Here is a 26357-nt window from a genome sequence, read left to right as displayed (position 1 = left end):
TAGCCGGTAGCCGGTCAACCAATTCTAGTATAAGAGAAGTGGTCTAATTGTTGGTTTTATTGGTAGTTAAAATCGAGTTTGGAGTATTTTGAGAAGCACCCTTATAGTTCAGAGTATTCGCATTAAATAACCCTTGTTTTTATGGTTAATTGATAGGATTAATCCAATCCAAATTATCGGTGGTCTTCCACTTTTCCCTCAGTAATCCGAACTTCAATTTAATTCAAAGTAAATCACACTATTACCATCATGTAATACTCCACTGAATCGAAGATGTTATTCGGGTGGGGTAACCCCTTGAAGAGGTCCATTGATTAGCTTAAAATCTGACTAGTGCTTAAAGAGATTGAAAGTACTACTCATATCAACAAAGTGTACTTTTTTTCTGGTTATCTATGCGAAAGAGTGAGGACAAAATGCGCTGGAAAGGACTTGTGTTGATCTGTAAGCCATGTACACAGCCTGACAAACTACCGTGAGTGACCGCTCTCGACCCTAGGTTTGGACCGGGGTGTTACAATCCTCTTCTCATACTACCCTTAGTAACCGGTTCTTTTGCTCATTAGGTCACCTTTTAAGTAAAAAAAATAATTCTAAAATCATTGAGAACAAATCAACTCCAACGTTACATGACTCCATCCATTTCCTCCCCTTAACTGATATAGTCCTCCATCACCAAACACTAAAACCACCCCCAACGAGCTGCTGCCACCACCACATCACTACCAACACCAACACCACATCATACCATCCATCACCAAAAATAGCATGACCACTTAACTCTTAGTGGTGGTAGTTTTCAAATTTCATATATATTATTGTAGATCTCAGTTAGAGATCCGAGTAGAATACGATTTTTTTGTTGTTTTTGGAGCCCCAACGCTGTCGATCATGGTGATGTGCAACCCGTCATAGCCGCCATTCTCCCACCATGTAGACTATTTTAGCCTCCCTTATCGTCATTCGTGGCGGTGTAAAAGTCCGACGCCATATTTATTAAAGAATTTATGGGGTTTGGTGTATGGTTATGAGGCGGGAAGGAGCTCGCTGATGTCGTGAGGAATACTGAGATGAGAGGAATAAAGAGAGTTGGGTTGATGCACCACCGTTTTCCAACGAGATCTAGACCGAAGGTTTGGAGGAAGGAGATGTAGGAAGATATACGATATCCGACGGCTCAAAAATTAACCGACGTGCCGCACTGGTCAAGGTGTTTGGTGCGCCGATGTTGTATTTTTGGGGTGGTTATTTGCTGGGTTGTGGGTGCTGGAGTGATTGTGGTGATTGGTGACGAGGCTTATGGTATTCACCTATTAGTTTACCGGTTTTCACAGGTTAAAAAGGACATAAGTGTAGTATGAGAAGATGATAGTAATAGTACGGTATATTTTGAGTTAAATTGAAGTTCGGATTATTGAGAGAAGACGGCCAATAGATTGGATTATTCCTATCAATTAACCCTTGTTTTTATTAAAATTAATTAATTAATTAATTAGAGTTATTTTAGAGGAATAATCCTCTTATGGGGTGACCTGCTTAAATTACTTCATTCATCTTATGCAACCTACCTTTCCATAAAAGTTTAAGGTAAGCGGCTACCTGCTCATAAGGTTAGGCTTTAAAAAAATTTATAAAACTAACAAACAATATTAAATTTTAACATCAACAAAAAACTCTCTCTCTCTCTCTCTCTCTCTCTCTCTCTCTCTCTCTCTCTCTCACTTCCCTGTCCCACTTCTCTCGTTTTCACTTCCTCTTTATCCCACCCAACAAACTCCTACCATCACCACCCAATTCCTCTTTTCCGATCATCGACCGACGCCCCACTTTACCCAACAAACTTAAGTTGCTTCCGTAATCACTCCGAGAATATGGAGTCTTTGGGATCTCTTTCTTTTTTGACTTCTTCTCTACTTTAAAGTCCTTCCTTGCTTCATTTCCACATCTTTGCTTCTCGAAACTCCATCGATCACCTAAAAACCTCTATAAAAACAACTAGGCTCGTACAAAATGATTGATCTTCGTCGGTGTGTGCCTAAACATAGGGAAATGCGTCAGAAATGCACAATTCCTATAAAAACATGATAAAACAACCAAGCACATTAGAGGGGAGATATTAGCTCCTAAATCGCTCAAGAGAGCGCATAAAACATGACAAAACGAGCAATAAATGGGGTATTAAAAACATATACAAATAAAGCACATCAGAAACCTAAACCCCACAAAATAACAAGTGTAAAACTCGATTACAATAAGGGTCAACTTTAAACAGTCATAACTGTAGTTCTAAACATGATAATGAGGTGAAACCAATTGGAAGTGATAGATTATCCTCTTACGGTTCTAACGGTAGGTCACAAGCGCAAAACAAAAAAAGAAACGAGGGAAATATGACCTTTTTAGTAAAACGCGACAGTGTAGGAAAAGTTTTACCAGCTCGAGTAAAACGTTACCCGGCCGGGAGAAATTTCACCCATCAGCGACAAGACTCAAAAACACATTTTACTTGACCAGGTAAAATTTCACCCGTCAACGTGACACGGGTTACACACATAGATCTTTATCGTTTTCCTTAGTTAATGAAGGTAAAACCTCATGTAAACTCAACTAGGTTCAACACCAAACAACAATGGAGCGAGACATGAACAACATCCAAACACATCATAAGGCATCATCAATTTTGCAACAAACTAACTTTACCCAACATCCCACCACTAACATGGTTGAATCCAAAATTATGTGTCTTTCATTGATTTAAAGTACAATACAACACCCACCATCATCTAAATCTCATATATTACCTAATTTCCATAAACAATGGTTAACAAGATAATTTTACATGAAAAAAACTCATCTTATTCATACCAAAACTCTAATATAATGCAAACAACTACACAAATAGTATAATATCGAGTAACATATCACCGTTACTGTAATGCCCGAATATTTGGAGACTGGTAAAGGAACCTTCGATGCGTGAGAGGACCCTTAGGCTTGACGAGAAACTAATCGTGAGTAAGACATAGTGGTGCAATGCATCAAGTATAACCTATACTAGACCTAGTGGAGAGTTCAGTGGACCGAGTCAGTGGAACTCGTACGAGTTGTACTCAACCGAGTGGGTGACACTTGTCAGAGGGCGATATAACTTATGACCGGATTTTCATTTCACCTAACCCTAATTTATTTCCACGAGAGTACAACATTTCTTCGTTTGTCGCACATGACACAACCATAGGGTGTTCGTAAAAAACTACACACGAGAAGGCCATGGCTACCAAGTCAATGGCGCAAAAATTGCCCTCCCCACTTTGCCATTTTCCAGAAAATTAACATCGGCAATTGCATGTTCAAACACAAATTTCCAGTACGTTTTTGAAAGTATATTGCATTTAAGCTTTTCAGTCATCAAACTTCAAACTTTAACATATAATTGAGCATTCAAACTTTCTGTCCAGTAAAACATTAACACATACTACTACTAAACACTAAACTCATCAAATCTTAAGATTCTTAATCGTAGACAAAACATAACTACATGGAAAGACACTTCCTCAAATCATCTCAATTTTCATGTCTTATACTCTTGCTAGCCACATTCCCATAAAAAAAACATGTGCAATATTAGAGCAAACAAGTATATATAATTGATTTGTACGTAAATATATTATTTTGATATGATAGTGTCATAAAATATGGAGCATAGTGTACCATACCCATAATAGTAATAGCAGAATTTGGGATGCTTCTTATAAGCCGTTGGTGCTGCCTTTGTTGGCTTTACTAATGCCTTCGCTGACTCTGTAAACGAAAAAAAAAAAATGATACCAATCTAGCTTCATTGATACAATCAAATCCATTAAACATAATAAAAGTTTCCGTACCGCAATGATTTTGGCGGCCTCTAACCAGAAAATGTTGGAACTATGCCCCAGAGGAAAACAACATTTTGAACGTATGTCATACGATGTAATTATTAATGGATATTAATAATTAGATGGCATTTTCTTTTAAGTTGTTAATACAATGATAGTTTCTCCTCCGACTTTTCTTTTGTTATCTTTGCCTCTTCTTTTGTGATATTTTTCTCTTATGTCTAGACCTTTTTCATGTTTTCTACGAATATATTTAATTTATACGGGCAAAAGGAATGAAAAGTGCTAAACAGATGAAGTAGAGAAAGAGTAATCTAGTAAAACTAGTAACAACAGACTCGCACGGTATTTGGAAATTTATTCCAAATATCATGGCAAGAATCCCGTTGCCAAAGCATAGCTGACCAATCATAGTTTCCAGTTGGTTTAGAATTGTGATCTCCTTAGACTCAAGTTTTTCCATTTCTCTCATTACAGCCGCTTTTTTTCCTCAAGCTCTCAAAACTTCTCTAATAAAAATAATAGAATAGATTAAAAATTAAACCTTTCCACTAAATTCTACCCCTCTATCCAAGTCATTTGTTTATCTTTAATTAAAATGTTTCTCCCACCGAATATAAAAGGTAAACAAATGATCGAAACAAATGGAGTATATTTAACAATACTTGTGAAATTAATCCACATCTAAAAATGAAAAAAATTAAAAAATTCAATGGATGTGTTAAAGTTACCAACTTTAGAGCAAAGAACATATTTGATATAGTAACAAACCTTGTTTAAATTCACGGACCTAGCTATGTTGTAACGTTGATAGTGTTATACAAGCTCGAATCTATAATCAATACGTATATTTGTAATTTGCCACAAATACTGTTACGTTTATTAGTGTTTTGCCACGATTATTGTTATTATTGTTGTTGTTGTCTTCGATTTTTTTTACATCTTTTTTATTTTACTCCCTTCATTTTGGTCATTTGTTTACCTTTTATAATTCTTAAAAATAGTTAAGCTAGGTAATTAATTTAACCAAAAGCAAAATTTTCAAAGAAATTTCTATATTTTTATTTGCGAATTATAATTCAAGGTAGATTGAACGGTTAACATTGTTTTGAAAGAATATGGTGCGAATTATAAACGCTCAAGTAAAATAAATGATTATTTTGTCCATAAAATTTATTCTAACAATATAATCCAAAAATTTATTTAATATTTATTTTGATGTTTAATGAGTGTTTAATTTAGTTTTAAAAAGAAAAGCCAAAATTTTAATGATTGTGTTTAATTCTACAAATTCTTTCAACATTTTCTCTTTTTTACAAAAATAAAATAAAAATAAATACATGATGACGCGACTTGCTAAAATTCTTAGAAAAGGGGGATGATTTATTGTGATGCTTTATCATAGCTTTTTATTATATAGTAGTTTAATTTTTCGTGAAAATCACGAGTATTTTCTAACTATTCGTTAATGAATGTTTGCTTACATAAATTATTTTTATTATTTTTATAATGGTTTGATATTCAAATAATTGTTTTGAGATTTTTTGATATGTTGTTGTACACATATTATACTTTTATTCTAATATGACTTTTGTAACTGAATTATATCAATTTAGCTCGAGGACTGGATTGTATTTTTCTTACTCCAACTTTATCAAAATGATAATAAGAAGTATTAAGCATATGTATTTACTTTTTTTTTACATTTGGAAATAACGATGGTATTTTATGAATTAACTTATTATTTTTAACTCATTTTTTATTAACCGTTGTAACGTTTAATCAAATAAAAACAATTTAAATGAGAAGAGTGTAATAAACAAAACAACATCAATACTCATGCAACATTCTCACATTAATATTAAAAGGCATCATATTCATTAGTAGTCAGTGTACAATGAAAGTATAGATTTATCTTTGACCTACTTGATAAAAATTATAACGAACACTATATATACACTAAACCTGTTTTAGTCGATACATTTGTAATCTGTTGTAATATCAATCACAATAGATTAACTACACATTAATAATTATTATGCATTGTCAATAAGGAAATTCTCTTAAAGCATAGTTGTATATTTTATCCATTGACCTGAGATCATCATTGTAGTTAATAGACTACTTGTTGTTACTTAGATACCGGACACTACCTGGTGTGTAAAAATTCTAGTTGAATGGTCATTGAGTATAATTGAGTACCTATGTAATTACTGGTGAGTCAAGATGGAATCCGTCAACTCAAGTTAATGAGTTTGAACTCTATGTTATCATTAATCGTATTGGTCATATAAAGACCTTGACCAGGGCTGATAAATGATTTAATAAAAGAGTTTCTTAAAGTCATTCTCGACCGATAATGATTGGCATGTAATATAGTGGTTGTCTCATGGGGTTTGACAGTCAAACCATATCTTAGGAAGATCCGGAGTTGGAAAGATGGAGGAAAATAAATACAGTATCCTTTACTAGGTGCGAGTACATTGAAATACAGTGACTATTGGTATTCACGTTATCCGGATGTCGGGGAGTGTTGTTAGACGCCAACCTCGATTAATAATTAATGAGATTAATTACTACCGGTTTATCGATGAACCTATGTGGTCACACACTTACGGTTTGATATTTAACGTTTAAGTTTATTTAATTTATTATGAGATAATAAAGTTAAATAATCTCGATGACATATTTTTGTATTGTCCGCTAACACGGAAATATATTTAATATCAGAAAGATGTATGTACGAGAGAGCAAAACGGATCTAGTTGACTCTGAAGTCCACGTGCCTTTCATGGAATGAAATGAGTCATGGTATTCATTTGTGACATGCTACGTGGACTATATGTGGAAGTCCTTGGCAAGATAGATTTACGAGTCACGTAGCCAATTCCTTAAGGGTTAAGGATTTTTCTTATTATAAATAGGTTGTGCTCGAGAATTTTCAAGAATCGAAATGAGTTTCAATTCCGTCTAACTCGTATACATACATTAACTTTGAAACTTTAATCTAAAATTTTAGATATTGAAATATTTCTTTTCAGTAAACAACTTTTGATCAAGTAATGACCCATTTTCACGTACAATATTGAGACATACTAATATTATCACTTATTATTGCTAACAAAATATTTATGTAAAAAAAATGACAAATTCCAAGTAATACACGTAAAACCAAATAAAAGGTTTAATAAAAGCCAAACCTTGAAACAACTTCATTTTTTTCTGCTATAATGAGTTGTGTAATAGATGAAGGAGTTAAATAAGGCGTTATGACAATGCGTCTTTTTTTAAATAAGTATATCCACCATGAAAATAAAATGGGTCAAATAACACTCTATTTGTAGTAGATGAGACAAACCTTTTGCTTATCAATGAAGTTGTTTTTTGTCTAATGTGTCATACTTGACCCATTTTAAGGTTGAGACGAATATGACGGTCTTAAATGAGAATTTGTGGCTTTATAAATGAGTGGTTTTCATATCACGAGGTACATAGTATTTATGTAATTTGTAAATATGGTACCTAAAATTATTATTTTTTGCTCAAAAGCAGAGTTAAAACTATCCAGTGCCATTGGAAAATGGGTATTTTTTCAAAATTTGTCAATTCCAAAATATATTATTTTTCTATAATTACCATTACAAATATTCATTATATTGTTAATTGACACCCATTAGTTTTTTTTTGGTCAAATGTGAGCATTATATTGATTCAAGGATCAAAGTACATCAGTCATTACATCCATGATCAGAACTTATCATGTTTCTCTACTTAATCTAACTCAAGATATTAATCTGAGTTAACCAATTCCTATCTCTAGCTATTACATGAGTAGGCTGCAACAACTTAATTCTAGCACGGACCAAGCATTTAATATCCTGCACTATCTTACTAGGTTTGCTCAACTTGAGTTCTAGCCTGCAATTGTTCCTTTCTAACCATATATGATACCAGCAACCCAGTTTTACCATCCTCTTTACCTTCTGTTGCAAACACGACAAACCAGGACTTCCTATCTACAAAGGGATCTGCAACCAGGCTTCAATGGACTGAGTAATGCACTTACTGTATGGACATTCTGAGAAAAGATGGGCATGAGTTTCAACTCCATTTTCACAGAGAACACATAGGCAACTATCACTGAAGTGAATACGATGCAACTTCTCTTTAGTGTTGAGAGCCTCCTGATAAATCAACCAACCAATGATAGTATGCTTAGGTAGGCTCCAACTATTCCAAACCTCCTTAGCCCACTGCAAAGGAGGGTGCATTCATTGGGCAGGCTATAGCCAGATTTAATACTATAACCCTTTTGATTATATATCCACTGGTTACCAGTGTAACCAACCTGCAACAGCCGTCTAACCTTACATATGTTCCTCCAATTCCAGTTGGAATCTGGAGGGGGATTATAATCTCTCCATGCTTGCCCTTTCAAGTAGATATGATCAACCCATTGTACCCATAATCTATCAGCTTTAACAAAGATCCAATGTGATAATTTTCCAACACTTGCAATATTCCATTTCTCTGCTTCCTTCACACCCAATCCTCCTTCTGATTTACTACAACATACAGTATCCCATGCCACTAATGTTGCTCTTTGGTACTCAGTTCCACCATCCCAGAAGTAATTCCTGCAAACTACCACAATTTTTTTAATTACAGTCTTAAAAATTATAAAAATTGACCCCTAGTAATTATGTAAAGTACTCAGAACTGAGTTAACTAGAGTCAATCTTCCTGCATAACTAAGCTTCTTTGCTCCAATTCCTCTAATTTTATTCACAATCCTTCCAACTAAAATATTACAGTCCTGAGTAGTCAATCTACCAGGCTGTATAGGGATACCTAGATATCTAAAAGGTAAGTAGCCCTCTTTAAACCCTGACATCTGAAGAATCTCAGTCTTTAAGTCTTCTGCAACCTCAGAAAAAACTACCTCCGACTTAGCTGAGTTAACTTCCAGACCAGAAACAACATAAAAGGTAGAGAAAGCTCTCAAAATCAGCACCATTGATCTCACATCCCCCTTACAGAATAGAAACAAATCATCTGCAAAGAGGAGACGATTTAATTTGAGCCCTTTGCACAATGGGTGGAACCTGAAGAACCATTTCTGAGGTGTATAATCTAATATCCTAGTAAGATATTCAATACAAATTGTGAACAGTAGAGGAGAAATAGGGCCCCCTTGTCTTAACCTCCTCTGCCCAGGAAAAAATCCAAACATTGCCCCATTTAAATTCAAAGAGAAGGTACTAGTAGTCACACAAGTCATTACTAACCTCCTAAACTGATCAGGGAATTGTAGAGCCTTGAACATTTGATCAATGAACTGCCACTGAATTGAATCATAAGCCTTTTGTAAATCCAATCTGAACATACAGCTCGGGGAAGCACACCCCCTATTATAAAGCCTGACTAAGTCTTGACAGATGAGCATGTTTTCCAGTATACTTCTCCCCTGGATGAAAGCTCCCTGGTTTTTACTAATGAGGTCAGGTAGAACTTTAGACAATCTATTGCACAAAAGCTTTGAAATAGTCTTATAGATTACATTGCAACAAGCAATTGGCCTGAAATGCTTAACATTAGTAGGCCTCTCTACCTTAGGTATTAAAATAATTGCTGTGGCATTGATTTGAGTGAGTAGTTTGCTAGTGTCAAAAAAATTAATAACAGCAGCAGTGACCTCATCTCCCACAATCTCCCAAGCATCCTTATAAAACTGGCTAGTATACCCATCAGGTCCAGGAGATTTATCCTTAGGTATACTAAACAGACTATGTTTCACTTCCTCAACAGTCACTGCCCTATTTAAAATGTCCCAATGCTCCATAAAACAACAAGCTTTCATTCTCACCACCCTTACATTAGCCTCATCAGCAACATTCCTTGACCCCAAAAGAGACTGGTAATAATCAAGGAATGCATTCTGAATTTGGTCTCCATCAGTGCATAAGTTTCTATACTGATCCTCAATGCTCATCACCTTATTCTACATGACTCTCTTTTTAATAGAATTATGAAAATAAGCTAAGTTGATATCACCTGCCAGAGACCATTGCACCTTGGCCTTCTGAATTAAAAAGCTATCTCTGGCACTCTACAACCCTCTTAACTCTTGGGCCACCACATGTTCCTTCTGCATCAGCTCCATATCCCCTGGTTTATCCAGTAACTCTTTCTTTATAGACTCTAGCAGTACACCAGTAAGCTTGTAACTGTTCTCAATATAAGAGAAGCAAGTTTTGTTCATTTGCTTAAGGACAGGTTTCAGGTCCTTTAGTTTCTTAATAAGTTGGAACATTTTAGTACCTCTCATGTTACCCTGCCAGACCTTCCTTACACAATCTTTAAAAGAGTCAGCCTGTCCCCACATATTAAAGTACTTAAAATTCCTCCTGCCAATAAGTCCCACCTTCCTATCAACAATAGTAGAAGGACAGTGATCAAACAGTCCTTCAGGGTGAAAATGAGCAGTATAGTCTCCATATTCCTCCATCCACTCAAAATTCCCCATGACCCTATCTAATATACTATAGACCCTGTCTACTGGTTCTTGCTTATCAGACCACGTAAATAGGGCACCAGTAGCTTGAATATCCTCCATACAACACAAAGAAACACATTCCTGGAATTGCTCCATTTCTATTTCAGTAGTATGACCACCAAGCCTTTCTACAGGATTCAGGACGGTATTAAAATCTCCTGTCCAAATCCAAGGTTCATTACAATGCACTGCTTCCTGTTTAAGAAAATCCCAAAGTCCCTGTCTCTCAACAACCCCATTAAAAGCATAGATCATTGTCATCAAAAACTTCTTGCCATCATCTCTCGACTGAACTCTTATGTGTATGTACTGAGCACCATAAGATAAAAATTGAACAGTGAAGAAATCAAGCTTACATAATATCCATATCCTTCCACCCTTATGCCAGCTACTATTTGTAGACACACTCCACCCTTCACAGAGGGAATTGTTTTTATTCAGTAAGGTACTAGGTTTTATTTTAGTTTCTAACATACCAAAAAGATCTACATCATTATTCTGCAGAAACCATTTGACCAGTTTCTGCTTATTTAGATAATTAATCCCTCTAACACTCCAGAACCCTAAATTATGTATTTGGGACTATTGGAGAGGGATCCTTTCCACTCTGACTCACCCCCCCTTTGGAGTAGCCATAACATTCAGTGCTTCAATAAAGGTATAAGGACCAGTACCTCCCATGTTCCTCAGTCCAACTGTCCCTCCTTGCCTATTCAATCTCATTAACTGTCTAGCAGGAGTTGATTGAATGACCTGGTGAAGAGGTGGGAAGACATCAGGGGTAAACATGGCAGACTGTTCTACCATTAGAGATGTCAACACTTCTTTCTGCACAGATCTCCACACCTTTTTTGGTTGAGGTTGTTGCTGGACTTTCTTAGGCATAGTCCTAGGACGGGCTTTCCTACACTTTTTAGATTCATGCCTTATCCCCTTACAAACAGTACATGTGATAGGAATCTATTCATAGTGCACCAACATTTCAATCACCTTTCCATGCTCATCCAAAAACTTAACCCTATCAGGCAAGTTTTGGTCCATTCCAAGCTCCACCATTACTCTTGCAAAACTTAGCCTAGTTCTCTCAAGAGTTGCTTTATCTCTCTGCACATATTTTCCCACAAGCCCTGCAATTTGAGGGAGACAGTCCCCCTAGAATTTCATAGGAATCCCAGAGAGCCTGAACCAAACAGGGACCACATCAACCTTTTCCTTCACTAAATCCACATTAACATCCCAGGGTTTAATTATTAATGGCTTGTTCTCAAACATATAGTACTCTGACTGTAACACAACCTCCTTACTCTCAATTTTTTGAAAACGCACAACAAAGACCCCATTATCCATGAAAGACACCCTATCCACTCCATACTGATCCCAAATTCTATAAATAAACTCCTCAACAACCTCCTAAGGAGGATTAGCACCTAATATGTAGCAAAAGACAGAGTTATTCCAGAAGTCTACCTCTTTTTTGATGTCCTCATGTGTAAACTGGAGCATAGCCCCTAAATCTTCTTCCTCACTGATTGTGGCCATCACAGGGACATTTCTTCCTCCTTTCCTCATAATCCAACCAGTCTTCATCACCCTCAGACAAATTCAGCACCAAGATTCCTACAATCTCCGACATCGTCTTGCTTTTACGTGCAGTAGTAGACGTAGGACCCCTGGTACCCAAAGGTTGAGTCTTTTGTGGAGCATCCTCAACAACTACCTCTTTTTGATGTTTTTGTGTTTTTTGATTTTTTTGTGAAGATTTTGTTTTAGATGTAGAAGCTGATGATGATGGTGGCTCGTCACTGAAAACCATGACTGCCATGATTGAGCTGCTAAAAGCTAGGTAACGGTTTTCCTAGGTTAAAATTTTAGAGCTTTTTCTCTTTCTATCTCTAGCATCTTTTTTTATAACACCCATAATTTTTGTTACTTGCTACCCTAGATTATTAACCTATCTACAGTTGTAATTATGCAATACAATTTTTTTTATAAAACATTGGAATTTTTGATTCAATGATATATTTTGATCGTATTTGCCAAACCGTCATAATATCAGGATTACAATCCTAGGGATATAATTCGTTTCTGAATTCTTAAAGTTCTTCATGATCGAATTCGGTGACAAAACATTGTTAAACTTGAACATTTTCTTCGAGCATAACTGAACATTGCACAATGTAAACAATATTGACATTGCAACTTTATTCCAAAGTTTGAGTGAGTTGATAATATTCGAACATATTTTTCACACCCGATCTAAAATAAATTTGCTAATACACACACACACACACAAAAAAAAAATATGTTGAAGTTCTCTTAACATACCAGCAGAGATATTTAGTATAATTTGTAATACACCTTCAGAGAAATTATATTTTTTAGACTGTATCTCAATATAAGAGACAAAGAACTTATTTTGATATATTATTTCGGTACTTAATTATATCATATTTATATCTTAAAATTTAATAGGTTTTATTATAAGTAATAACTTATGAAATTCGACATGACATGAGTTAACCTACTCTTGCAGGTTAAAAAGGTCATCAATGACATTATCATAGCTTAAACATGTTTAGTAGTGGCAATGTTAGAAAAATAATTGTACTGTCGCAATTTTAGAAAAAAAATGATTTTAGAATGGCATTAGATACTTTATTCTCTTCAAAAGTACCTAAAACTATTTTGTAATAAAAAGTCATTTTGCATTGATTGATGGAAGAAATGGAAGAAATCGAGAACATTGAAGATGAGAACAGGAGGAAAACAATAAGGAAAAGATGGTTGTTTGAGTAGTGATTATATTTGATGTGTCTATTATTTATGTGATTTTCTCCCCTATTTTCGCTCGTTTTTATATGACTTATGCGCTCTATGGAGTGATTTTGTGAGCTAATGTTGTCTTCTAGGTGTTTTACATGTCTTATTGCGTTTTATAGGAAATGGAGCAGTTTTACGCCCTTTTCCAATCATTTGGCATTCACCATGGAGCACGGAGCTACTTGGAGTGAGTCTTGGCCATGCTAAGGGCGTTTCCAGAAGATTCGCGTATCTCGAGGAAGAAGGACCGAGATTTGGTTGCAACTTGTGTGAAAAAAATGTGGTCCATTGATGTTTTGAGGAGAAAGCACGTGACCCCATGCCGCAACCCATATCCCTAAGGGCCATATTACTAGGTTTTCATAGAACATTTTAACTCAAAAATCTTTTAACCATGACCCCTGTAGGGGTCGATGACCCCCTCCTCATGGGGTGGTTTATTTCTCATTTTAATTGAAGAATTGAAGCCGTGGAGCTGGGCGACCACGACCCCGATTAGGGTGGTTGACCCTGGGTGTAATACCTTTCATTTTTAGATGCTAAGTGGTTGGAGGTGTGTTTGTAGGCAGCGAGTAGGTCACTTGATCGAGTAGGGTGGTGACTGGATCGAGTGTCCTTTGCAGAATTGAGTTTTGCTTAAGTCGTAAATTACCGTGTCAATGAGCTATATCACTCGATCGAGTATCCTCCGATTTTTGGCGGATTGGTTTATCCTCAATTCCTGTTTTCCAAACCAATTCTAATTCAATTTAATTAATACTAACCGACCTAATACCTATGTAAACCCCACTAACACCAGCTTATACACCTTTTGCTCATTAAACACACTCACACAAAACCTAAAACGAGAGAAAAGAGAGTAGAGGCGCTACACGGAGAATTAGTCAATCGGATTCTACTCTAATCGTTGACCTTCACAGTGCCCTAGATCGACTGGTGACTCGTGATATGAGTTTGAGCCATGAGCATCGAGCCCTAGTGAAGAATTCGGGGTAGATCGTTCATCGTTGTGATTGTATAACCTTGTTGGTAATTGTACGTCATTACTATATGTTTATAGGTGGAGGATTTCTAGAGGAACATTTCTGATTCTAATTGCTAGGTTGTGTTTTGAAGAATTTGCTTATAGGTAGGGATACCTACTCATTATGTGTTTAAATTCATTATATGATTGTTTTCTATCGTAATTGCACTGAGACAGATTTATACATAGAATATTGATAATTGTGTTACAAGGTTGAGACGATATGTAGTTTTGGAAATGTTATTATTGTTATGTCATTGAATTTATTATTATTGCGGCGGAATTTATGTTGAGATGAGGAAACCGATATATACGGTGTCAGGGAGTGTACTATCGATGATGCAATGGTATGGTGACAGAGGGTGTACCTGTAACACCCTCATTTACCGAGGAGCCTTAGCCAGACCTTCCCTAGTAAATAAGAGCGTACCATCTCGGTTACCCGAGATAGTAAATATCATTAAACAATAAAAGAACAATTAATATAAGTAATTTAGTATAAAAAGGTTTACAACTGATACAACTCATAAACAAACTTGATATCTACTAACTGAAATACAACTGGTGGAATTCTAATATCATGAAGTCTAGGTGAATTCGATGTCGTCGCGTCCTCATCAACCAATCCTGTAACTAAACCAGCAATCATAGACAACCTGATAAAGTCTTACGGCTCACTATTTGCCGGCAATATCAAATGGATCACCGTAGACACAAACAAACAAGGCAGCAACCAAAGAAACACCATACAAGGTCAGTACCAATATATAATCAATCATAAGAACGTAAGCAATCACACTTACTCCCTCCCATCCAAACCAAAGGTTACATTTGACTTTTTGGCACTATTCATAATTGCATAAAATCTTTAGTATTATTAGTAATGTATAAGAGAAAACACAGTCATGCGAGATCTTGTTTAATTCATCATCATGAATGCTATAACAATATCAATTTTTTATAACTTTTAATAATGTGTAACTAAAGATATTCACGTTGCAAAACGTGCCTCGGCAAGCGTAATAAAGTCAAATGTAACCTTTGGTTTGGACGGGAGGGAGTATTTCATAACATTAAATCCAATCCAATATCGATCAACTCCAAACTCCAAGTAACCAGTGTCCGAACCGTAGCCCAGACACAATGACTACTCACCACAATGAGTAGCCCTGCCAGGTTCCTATTACAACAGGTAACCCTCCCCTGCCAGTGACAGACCACAACCTTACCACCTAAAGCCCCGAATGTTCACAGCCCCTTGTGACGGGAGCCACAAAAGGCGAATCATGAGGGTGAAATCCATCTCCCGACATGACTTCACAATCACAATACTGATATCAACATCATCACAAGAATCACATCAAACAAGTATATCACATCATCAACCATATAACAATACTGAGTAGGAAAATCATACCTTTTAGCGATTATCCGGTCACAACCAATCAATAGCAATTAAGTACCAATTTTCTATGAAACCGTTACCTACATACAGTAATCGCATATAATCACTATAAACTTCATTTAATACCCATATCATAACAATTTCCCCTAAATCCCAAGATCTAGTCTCAAAAGAAAATTGATTAAACATCTTAGATTTAAAAACTTACGCAAAGAATGTAAATGAAGATGAAGGTTGAAACCCTAATCTGATAATCACCACGAATCTCTCACATGGATGATTAAGGAGGGATGAAAAAGAGTTTAGATGTGTTTTAGAATGTGTTTAGGGTTAAAATGATGTTTAGAAACTGATACCATGAAATATAACCCCCCTAATCACGTAAACAGACCGCGGAATAAACTCCCTAGACCGGTACACTCGGTAGAGTGCCTCACCACACCCGGCCGAGTTGTACCTATTCGACAGAGTGCCCAGCATACTCGACCGAGTGACGCAAAGTAGGAACTACCCCCAACTCTAAACATATACTCGGTCAGTCACACTTGCCAGAGTAACACCCACTTTGTCGAGTATCCCCACCTAGTCGACCGAGTGTCCTATAAAAGAAATACGGAATATTACAGTCTCCCCTCCTTAAAAATGAACTTCGTCCTCGAAGTTCGCGTATGTCTCAACATAACACAAACTAGCTTCCTCTATTCTCAACACCAACGCAACCGAACTCCATAATACTGTCAAATATCATAAACATTACCACCAATGCATCGCTGCATACTGTATGAGAATGTTTTATTAGTTAATGTTAAATTGTTACATCTAGAATTGCCTTTGCGTCGTCTTATTACTCATTGCTAATTTAGTTTGAGCCCCTTGGATAACTATGGAATTTATAATATTTGAAAAATTAGACGAGATGGGTTTACTTTGATATGGTTTTGGTTAATATTCACTATGAGATTAGCATACTCGAGCTTACAAATAAAATGTTTATTCTTATAGATGACAATGCCTCCTCGAACAGAACTTAAGAGAACAATGCTGATATGGATACCTTAATGGCACAAATAGTTGCCCTAAATGGTGCTATTCCCCAAGATGTGCAACAAATGACAGAGGTTAGTAGGAGTATGACCGAAAGGGCTAGGAGTATGAATGAAACGGCTGAGAATAAACAGGTAGGATGCTGCACCTACTGTTACCGCTATGTTTGAAGTGGTGCAAAAGAAAAGAGCACCGTATTTTACTAGAAAGGGAGGCCCAAATGAGCTTGATATCTGGGTTAGAGAGATAGAGAAAATTTTTGTGGCTGTAGGGTGTCCTGTGAGATTTAAGGAAGATGCTGAAATTTAGCGGAAAACAATAAAGGAAGATTTTATAAAACCCGTTAGGATTAGGAATGCTTAGGAATGCTGAGGGAGTGCCCATGCTTTAGAGAAGGAATTAAAATTTGTGGGAGACGGTAATAGAAAAGAATGAGTACTCTGGGATTTTGTATGTTACAATTAGGACTTAGGAGTAATGAGATGTTGTGATACATTATTATCTTAAAGTGATTGTGGTGAGATTTTAGATTAAGATGTAATAGATGGATTAGAAGAGGATTATTATTAGTGAACTTTTCTATTTGGATAACTACTTGGAATTGATATCAATGTATTAAGGTTATATTTATTGGAAACCATGTGGAGTAATCATATTTGGTGGAAGACGGGTTTTGAGATGATATGTTGTGAGACAATTTGGTGACAAAATATCTTTTCATGACAGTTAAAGCTTTGAGATACATGTTTGATGAAAGTAGAGGTTTGTTAAAAGTGATGTTTTAGGGTATAACGACGTGTTGAGGAACCATGAAAAGTTATTGAAGTTTATGGTGTATATAGTTTAAACTTATCAATATTTTTTTTTTGGTGAAGGGTAAGTATATTAATAAAGAATAAGCTCCAACAATTACATATGCGTCCTATAAGATATAAACAACTTAATACAAGAATATCTCAACCATTCTAATTTCCTACGCTATCTATCCATACTTGGTCACGCTGTTTCAAGATATGATGATTCCTCTTGCTCCATCGTTGCTTGATGCTATTGACAAGTTTAGTAACCAAAAACTCAGGCCTGACAATCTGCCCTTGAAGTCTTGCTATATTCCTAGCATGCCAAATCTCATACGTGAGGCTAACAAAGCAGGCACAAACAAACTTACGCTGCAATTTACTCCTTCCTCTACCAGAAGCATACCAATGAACAAAGGACTGCGGAGGAAATGTGATTCTCAGTCTCTGTTGCAGCACTCTGATACACTTGGTACTGAAGTCACAAGTATAGAAAAGATGTCCATGAGTTTCAGGGGCAGCTGCACACAGAAAGCATGTGTCATCCTGACCAAAACCCATTCTGATGATCCTATCCCGAGTTAAGAGCCTCTGAAGCCTACTTGCCCAATAAATGAAGGAAGTTCTAGGCAGGTTCAGACTGTTCCAACAAACATATCTCCACTGAACTTTAGGACTGGGTGGCATTAACCATTTATAGCCTCCAACAACATTATAAGGTTGTGAACTGTTAAGCCAGAGATTATCAGTATAAGCATTCTTAAAAGTAGCACTAATTTGGTTAATCTTCTTCCAAGACCAGCTGCAATCCTGAGGTGCAACATAGTCTTGCCAATTCTGATCTTTCATATAAACATGATTAACCCAACGCACCCATAAGTGATCTTTTTTTGTTGCAAGCCACCAAGTATATTTCCCTAACAACGCTTTATTCCACAATTTAGAATTCTTTATCCCAAGCCCCCCCTCTTCTTTGGGTTTGCAGCAAGTATCCCAATGCACGTTAGGAGCCCTAGAGTAGGAGTCTTTTCCCTCCCATAGAAATGTCCTACAAAGAGAGTCAATCCTTTTCATCACACCATTAGGAATGAGGAATATTGTTGCCCAATATGAGTGTAAAGAGGTGAGGACAGCATTCACAAGGACCAGTCTCCCAGCATAAGAGAGATGTCTGGTCCCCCAAGCACGAATTCTAGCCATGATTTTATCAGTAAGCTTAACACAATCATTTTTGGTTAACTTTTTAGAAGAAATGGGAACACCAAGGTATTTGAATGGGAGAGTACCTCTTTTGAACCCAGATATCTGAATGATATTATCAATGACATACCCAGGCACACCATTAAAGTAAATATCAGTTTTGTCATTGTTGAGGCAAAGTCCAGATGAAGCTGAGAAAGTAGCAAACCCCCTCAGCATCCACATAATGGCAGCTTCAGTTCCTTTACAAAAAAGAAGGAGGTCATCTGCAAAAAGCAGGTGGTTGAGCTTGATATGTCCACACATAGGGTGATACCTAAAACCATCTTGATTAGCAACCACACCCAGAATTCTTGAGAGATACTCCATACATAGGGTAAAGATAAGGGGAGAAAGAGGATCCCTTTGTCTTAACCCTCTTCTGCCTTTAAAGAATCCAAAAGAACTCCCATTGATAGCAAGGGAATAAGAAGGTGTAGTTATGCAAACCATCACAAGCTTAACAAAGTTCTGTGGGAATCTCATTGCTGTGAGCATTTGTTCCACAAAGTCCCACTCTACAGTATCATATGCCTTCCTGAGGTCTATCTTAATTAGGCATCTGGGAGAGGCTGCCTGCCTATTATATAACCTCACCAGATCTTGATAGATGAGCACATTATCCACAATATTTCTTCCCTTGATGAATGCTCCTTGACTACTACTAATGATATCAGGAAGAACTTCACTTAGTCTATTGCAAAGGATTTTGGCAATGCTTTTGTAGAGGATGTTACAACAAGCAATGGGTTGATATTCAAGCACAGAGACAGGATGTTTGACCTTAGGAATGAGTGTAATAGTAGTGGTATTGATTTGTTTAAGTAGCTTACCAGTAGAGAAAAAATCCAGAACAACACTGATTACATCCTCACCCACCACCTCCCAGGCATCTTTGTAGAATTGGCTTGAAAATCCATCAGGACCAGGGGATTTTGTGGCTGGAATGGAGAAGATGCTACTTTTGATTTCCTCCCTCATCACAGGCTTAAGAAGGATCTGCTGATGCTGTGTATTAATAAGATTACCAGTTCTGACAGTAGGGAAGTGCACAGGTGCTGTACTTTTGCAAGTACCCAGGAGTGTCTCATAATAATCCAGGAAAGCATGTTCAACATCTTTGAAATTGGAATGAAGGATGCCATCTTTATCCTTAATTTGAAGTACTTTGTTTTGCATCTGTCTGGCATTGATTTGGGAGTGAAAAAACTGAGTGTTTTCATCACCTTCTTGCAGCCAATTGATTTTTGCTTTTTGACTCAAGAAACTATGATAAGATTTACTCAGGTGCCTATAATCATCAGATGCTGCCTGTTCTTCAGCAAGGATGACCAAATTAGTAGGATCAAGGTTCATCTGCTCTTGCAAATTATCAAGTCTGAGTTTGGCTATTCCCACAGCTTTGCATATATCAGAATAACCATGTCTGTTTAACTCTCTCAAAGGCTTCTTAAGAGCTTGCAGTTTTTTAACAACCTTAAACATTGCAGTACCAGCTATGGGAGACTTCCACTTCTCTTGGATCAGAGCTTTAAAGTTAGGATCCTGCCCCCACATACAAAAATATCTGAAATGAGTCTTTCTTTGAGGGACAACCCTCCTATAGCACAGGCAAGGATTGTGGTCATACAATCCTTCAGCTAGAAAATAAGCATAGCATTCAGGGTACAGTTGCATCCACTCAGTATTTACCATGAACCTATCAAGACGAGAGAAGACCCTGGAATTGGGTTCATGCTTGTTGTTCCACGTAAAGAAAGCTCCCTGTCCTTTGATATCTACTATTTCACAGTAATCCACACATTCTCTAAATTTAGAAATCTCACTCCACAAGATAGATCTTCCTTCTATTTCATTAAAATGAAGAAGACTGTTGAAATCTCCACATATTCCCCAGGCTCCATTGTAATTGTCCTTGATATCCTTCAAATCCCTCCATAATTCCCTCCTATCAATATCATCATTGTGGCCATAGACTACAGTGAATAAGAAACAGTCACCAGAAGATGTTTCCTCCACTCTGACAGTAATTTGTTGAGAAGACATGTGAACAAGGTTAACATTAAAAATAGCAGTGATCCAGATGATCCAAACTCTCCCTCCTTGGTGATGACTGTAATTATGAATCCCACTCCAATGTTGACCCAAAGTAGCAAGAACACCATCATAGTCATTACCCTTTATTTTATGCTCCACTAAACTATAAAGTCCTACTTTATTTTGATGTAAAAAACGCTTAATATCTAATTGTTTATGAAGCTTATTCATACCCCTCACATTCCAGCTGCCAATATTATCCATTTTGATGATTGTCTGGTGGTTCTCCCTGTCCTCCAGTCAGCTGTTTAGTAGGACTAGTGAGCATAGCAGCATAGGAAGGCCCATGAGGTGCTAGAGAGCCACCTATAGAGTCCCTTGTGTTGTGTTCCTGCCTCACAATTCTGGTGACAGCACTAACAGGAGTACGAACTGGTGTTGGTTCCTTAGAAGTCACAGATGCAGTAGCAGCAGTCCCCTTATTGGCCACAGCAACAGGTTTCACCACTGGCCTCCATACTTGTGTGGTTTTAGGTTGAGCTTTAGTCTTCAAAGGAGCAGGGTTGGTGGGTTTAGTCTTCCTACAGGCTCCATTACTATGTCCTATGCCATTACAGACATCACAAGTAACAGGCTTCCATTCGTATTCCATTCCTACACTGACCTCCACCCCTTTTTCATCCACAAAGTATATTCTCTCAAGGAACTCCTGACCAACCTCCACTTCAACCATTGTCCTAGCATACCCTATCCTTGTTTTGTTCATTGTGGCTTCATCACAACGCATAAACTTCCCAATTAAGGATGCAATTTTCTCAAGACAAGACGTTCCCCAGAACTTCAATCAAAGCTCACAAAAGCGAGCCCAGATAGGCACTTTCTTCACCTTCTCTTTTGCCATACTGCCATTTTCAGTCCAAGGTTTGACAACAAGGGGTTTGTTGTCAAACATTGGAAACCCTTGTTGCAGTACTAAAGATTGACATTCCTTGGTAGGGAATCGTACTACAAACGCTCCATTTGGTAAAAAAGAGATCTTATCAAACTTGTATTTGCCCCATAATTGATTGATAAAACCAGTAACTAACTCCCAAGAAGGATTCCCTCCTAACACATAACAAATAACTGCACTTTTCCAATAATCAATCTCTGGCGCAACATCTTCATTAGTGAGATGCAATAAATTCTTCCTAGGAGATGCAGCAGGGGGTAAAGGAGGAGACTTTTTACCTCGCACTTCAGTCCATCCTTCAGTTGTATCCTCCCCAGGTTCAGAATCCGTGACTGCATCCTCAACAATGGCCTCCAAATTCAGTACTGGAATTCCAACAATCTCGTTAATATTCCTAGTTGATTTAGCATCAGCAGATTGTGGTCCTTCACCCATAGTCAGATCCTGTTCAGAATTATCCATATCAAGGTTATGATCTTTACAACTACTAAAAGAAAGACGAATTTTTGCTCGTGGTTTGATTGTTTTTGCTTTTTTCGGGATTTTTTAGGGACGTTCTTCCTTGCCATCGTGCAATTTAGAACCAGGTAAACCCTAGAGAGAAGGAGGAGCTTTCTCTCTCTAATCCCATTTTTTTACGTTAGGGAATGTGATTTAACCTTTTAATAAAAAAAAAAATATGGTGAACTTATCAATATTTAGTGTATAAAAAAAAATATGGTGAACCATCGGAAATAGTATTGACTCGGTGAAGTTTTATGAGAAATCAAGAGGAATTAAGTTAAGGTGAAATTTCATGTTATTATAATGGATGGCATTGATAGAGGCTATACAATAAAGGAGGTAAATTATCTGGGTGTGATATAAATTTTGAGTTCGCCTGACATTGAAGCATATATAATGATGCATGTATTTTATATAAGGTTTTTACCTTATTTTTACACGTATTTCTGTACTATTTTACGTGGCATCAAGCTACAAATACCCCCGAATAGTCTACTTTGGTTCGTCTTGTGTAAATTGCAGATACAGACCGGAAAGAAGATAAATCAAGCCTACGCTCGTCCTATTTGCATACATTTATGGAGAATAAGGAATCAGAGCTTGGAATCTATCACTTTGAAGATGCGTGAGCTGATTTCGGAAGGTGTCGAAGTGGCTTATGTGCTAATATAGCTCGATCGATCACTTTTCTAGTCGATCGAATGCTTTATACCATGAAGATCACTCGATCGAGTAGTTTTTCTACTCGATCGAGAAGGCCATTATAAGGAGTTACTCGATCGAAGGGTTTTTCCATTCGATCGAGAGGATTTGCTGCATAATTACTCGATCGAGTGGTTTTATTCCACTCGATCGAGAGATTTTACCCTTCAGCCGTGTTTTTCACATGGGCTTTTTTAATTAGGTTTATTTATTAGGTCTAGGAGTAAGCTTCTCGTGTGCTATTTTTACACAGAGGACTGCGTTACTCTGAGGATCGTATTTCTCACTTCTTCTATCGACTTTTTGTTCTCTTTTTTTCTCTAGACTACTCGAATTCGGAACTTGTAATCGGTACATTTACTCCTTTTATTTCTTAATCATATTTGCTATTTTAATTCTTCCCTTTTCTTGTTGATTTTCATTATTACTTTATTCGATCTTGCTATTCTTATTGTTATCATGTTTAATCTATATTATCTATGCATTATTATTGTTGATTTGATGATGATACGTAGCTAATTCCATTTTGCTAAGACTAGGGAATCCATGATTATGAAGATGTAGTAATTTATTAATTAGGTTAATGATTGTGTAGTCTTTGTTGTTAATCGCTGCAATTAATTGTTTTTGTGTAATTGAGTCGACGCAATTAGTCATTTAATCATAGTAAACCTTGACCTGGACCGGAAGGTTGGAAAGGGTGAGACTCGTAGCGAACATTAGGGCACCGTAGTGAGGGCGGAAGCTAAGCTATTTGTGCTTTAGGGCGAATTGAGACCAGAAAGAGATATTCACTGCCCCATAGACCATACTTGCATTGACCTGAGACCTAGATTGCTTGACTGAATGATCATGGTGAACCGATTGTCTTAGCTACTTTCTCCTTATTTGCTTGATCTTTATTCTCTTGCCTTTTTCTCTTCCTTAATCTCTTTAGTTTAGAATAACAAATTCAAACCTCCAATTTGGTTACCGTGACGGACTTAGTAAAGCTGACATTTTCCCATCTCCCTGGGAGATCGACCCGACTTCCCTAGCTATATTAGTTAGAGCCAGTTGGTTATTTTTGATAGGTATATGACTGCCCTGTCAAATTTTGGCGCCGTTGCCGGGGAGGTGGCGTAATTTTGTTGCTATATTTAAGTTTGTCTTTCGTCTCAAGGAATTCATTCCTTGAGGCTGATCTCATTTTTTGGCAAAGTTTTTGATTAGTTTGCAGGATATATGTTGTAGAAAGAGAACATTGTCATACCTGCTCCAGTCTGTAAATTCTATTTGCTAGGATGCTGAATATAGCCAGCCATTCAGAGCCAATGGTGGATTCCCTTCCAAAAGGTTTCTTACTACCCACTACTGAATTGGGAACCTTTGGAATCCACCCATATTACATACAGCTGGGCGAGAGAAATCTCTTCAGGGGAGTACCTGGAGAAGATCTGTGCAGGCATATAGAGCTATTTACAGAGTATTGCTCCACCATTCCTCTTGCTGCTGGGGTGACACAAGACAGAGTGAAGGGAGTTCTCTTTCCCTTCTATTTAGCTGATGATGCCCGGGAATGGTTGAGGGATTTAGACAGGGAACCAGCCAGTGTAACTGACTGGAATTCCCTTGCCTTGGCCTTTTACAAGCGATGTTTTCCACCACAGCGCACTAATGCATTGATAGCTCAGATTACTGCATTTGAGCAATTAGCCACTGAAGACTTGAATGGGGCTTGGACTAGGTTCAAGAAACTCGTCCGTTCTGTGCCTCATCACGGTTTCAAGCGCTGGTTTCTATGTACCCAATTTTACAACGGGTTATATCCAGACCAGAGAGTTATCCTTGATAATGTAGCTAAGGGGAGATTCACGAAGAACGTAGAGGATGATCAAGGGTGGCGTCTTATTGAGGAGATGGCCATCCATGTTGTCGAATATGGAAATCCCCGAGGAAATGGGCAAGTTAACGAGTTGGTGACAGTTGAGGTGGAGAGTCCTAGCAAAAGTCTAGGTAGTGCGGATATTACGGAGACTATGGGTGAGCATGCACAAGTTTGTGCTATTACTATGCATGTGGAGATATGCGGTAGATGCGGCATGGAGGGGTATGACACCATCGGTTGTATGGCGAGAATAGAGCGCGTCATTGCTGATCAGAAATATAAGCAAGGAGTTCCTTTTTCTCAATTATATGAAGAAATGACAAATGTTTCTACTCCTTTTACGCCATTGCCGCAGCCAAACCCCCCTTCTACAAATGGGGAGATTGCCGAACTGAAATCCTTGGTTTTGAACTTAACACAACAATTTGGGGAGAAATGCAACAAGGATAATACCGTTATCGTGGAGTTAAGAGAACAAGTCGTGCAGTTAACACTCGTGAAAAACCAAGCCAACCATCCACCGACGTGCGACCCAGTCAATGGAATAAATCCCCAAAGTGACCTTGCTTATGAAGGGCAAAAAATGCCCGAAGACGGGATTGTGACAGCTGATGATACCCCGGATGACGATTTGGAAGAGTTCACGGACGATATCCCTGCTGCATTTTGTCCCGGCACTCGATCGAGTGAAATTTCAATTCGATCGAGTGAAATTATCCATCAAGATGCTCGATCGAGCATAAATTCTACTCGATCGAGACGTGATCAATTTGAAGAACTCGATCGACCAATAAATTCCTCTCGATCGAACGTTCTGACATAAGAAGTCACTCGATCGAGTGAAAATTGTACTCGATCGAGCGAACCAGAAATACAAGAGCTCGATCGAGCTATTCAAATACCTCGATCGAGTAAAAATCAAGACAAAACCACTCGATCGAGTGAGGAAAGTACTCGATCGAGTGCCAGAACCAGCGGAGCTTTAGTTTCGACATCTAATTCCGCTACCGTGTCATCTTCCCCTAGTGTGAAGACGTCACGCACTGATAAAGGTAAAGAGAAAGTCGCGGGTCCACTTATTGCTACTAGAGTACCCTTTCCAGGACGTCTGAAGGATGCAAAGGTTGAGCGACAGTACGGTAAGTTTGTGGACGTTGTGAAGAACCTCCAGGTAACTGTCCGTTTTACCGAACTTATTACCCAGGTACCTACTTACGCTAAATTTATGAAATATATTGTTACGCGTAAGAGAGAGCTAAGTGAATTTGAGACCGTTTCATTTTTAGAAGAGTCTAGTAATTTACTTTTAAATAAGGCTCCACCTAAAATGAAGGACCCAGGCAGTTTCTCTATTACCTGTGTTATAGGCAATGAAGTAATTGATAAGTCTCTTTGCGATTTGGGAGCCAGCGTCAGTGTCATGCCCCTATCTATCTGCAAGAAATTAAATATGGGTCACCTTAAATTGACTAACATTACCTTATAGATGGCCGATAGATCTGTGAGGCGACCCTTGGGTGTCTTAGAGGACGTGC

The 26357-nt window shown here is 37.5% G+C and overlaps 1 protein-coding gene across 1 annotated transcript; it reads right to left on the bottom strand.

Annotated features, from left to right (window-relative positions):
* Positions 1 to 9984: 9984 nt before the first annotated feature.
* LOC141595431 (uncharacterized) lies at positions 9985 to 11778 on the bottom strand. Its single transcript, XM_074415397.1, has 4 exons — positions 11638 to 11778; positions 11422 to 11583; positions 11071 to 11364; positions 9985 to 10929 (listed from the first exon to the last, which is right to left on the bottom strand). The coding sequence occupies exons 1-4, from the start codon at positions 11776 to 11778 to the stop codon at positions 9985 to 9987; spliced, it is 1542 nt and encodes a 513-aa protein (XP_074271498.1).
* Positions 11779 to 26357: the final 14579 nt, after the last annotated feature.

The sequence above is a fragment of the Silene latifolia genome, chromosome 8 (genome assembly GCF_048544455.1).
Source record: "Silene latifolia isolate original U9 population chromosome 8, ASM4854445v1, whole genome shotgun sequence".
In the NCBI taxonomy this organism is placed as follows: Eukaryota; Viridiplantae; Streptophyta; class Magnoliopsida; order Caryophyllales; family Caryophyllaceae; genus Silene; species Silene latifolia.
Note: the sequence above shows the minus strand (reverse complement) of the source record. Positions and strands in the feature narration are given on the sequence as shown.

Coding starts and splice junctions, on each gene's coding strand:
- LOC141595431 (XM_074415397.1), bottom strand. CDS start 11,778: ATGGATAATGGGGTCTTTGTTGTGCGTTTTCAAAAAATTGAGAGTAAG. Junction 11,365..11,421: donor TTTTGGATGAGCATGGAAAG/GTGATTGAAATG, acceptor ACTGTTTGTAAG/GGGATAAGGCATGAATCTAA. Junction 10,930..11,070: donor CCTTTATTGAAGCACTGAAT/GTTATGGCTACT, acceptor TGGTTTCTGCAG/AATAATGATGTAGATCTTTT.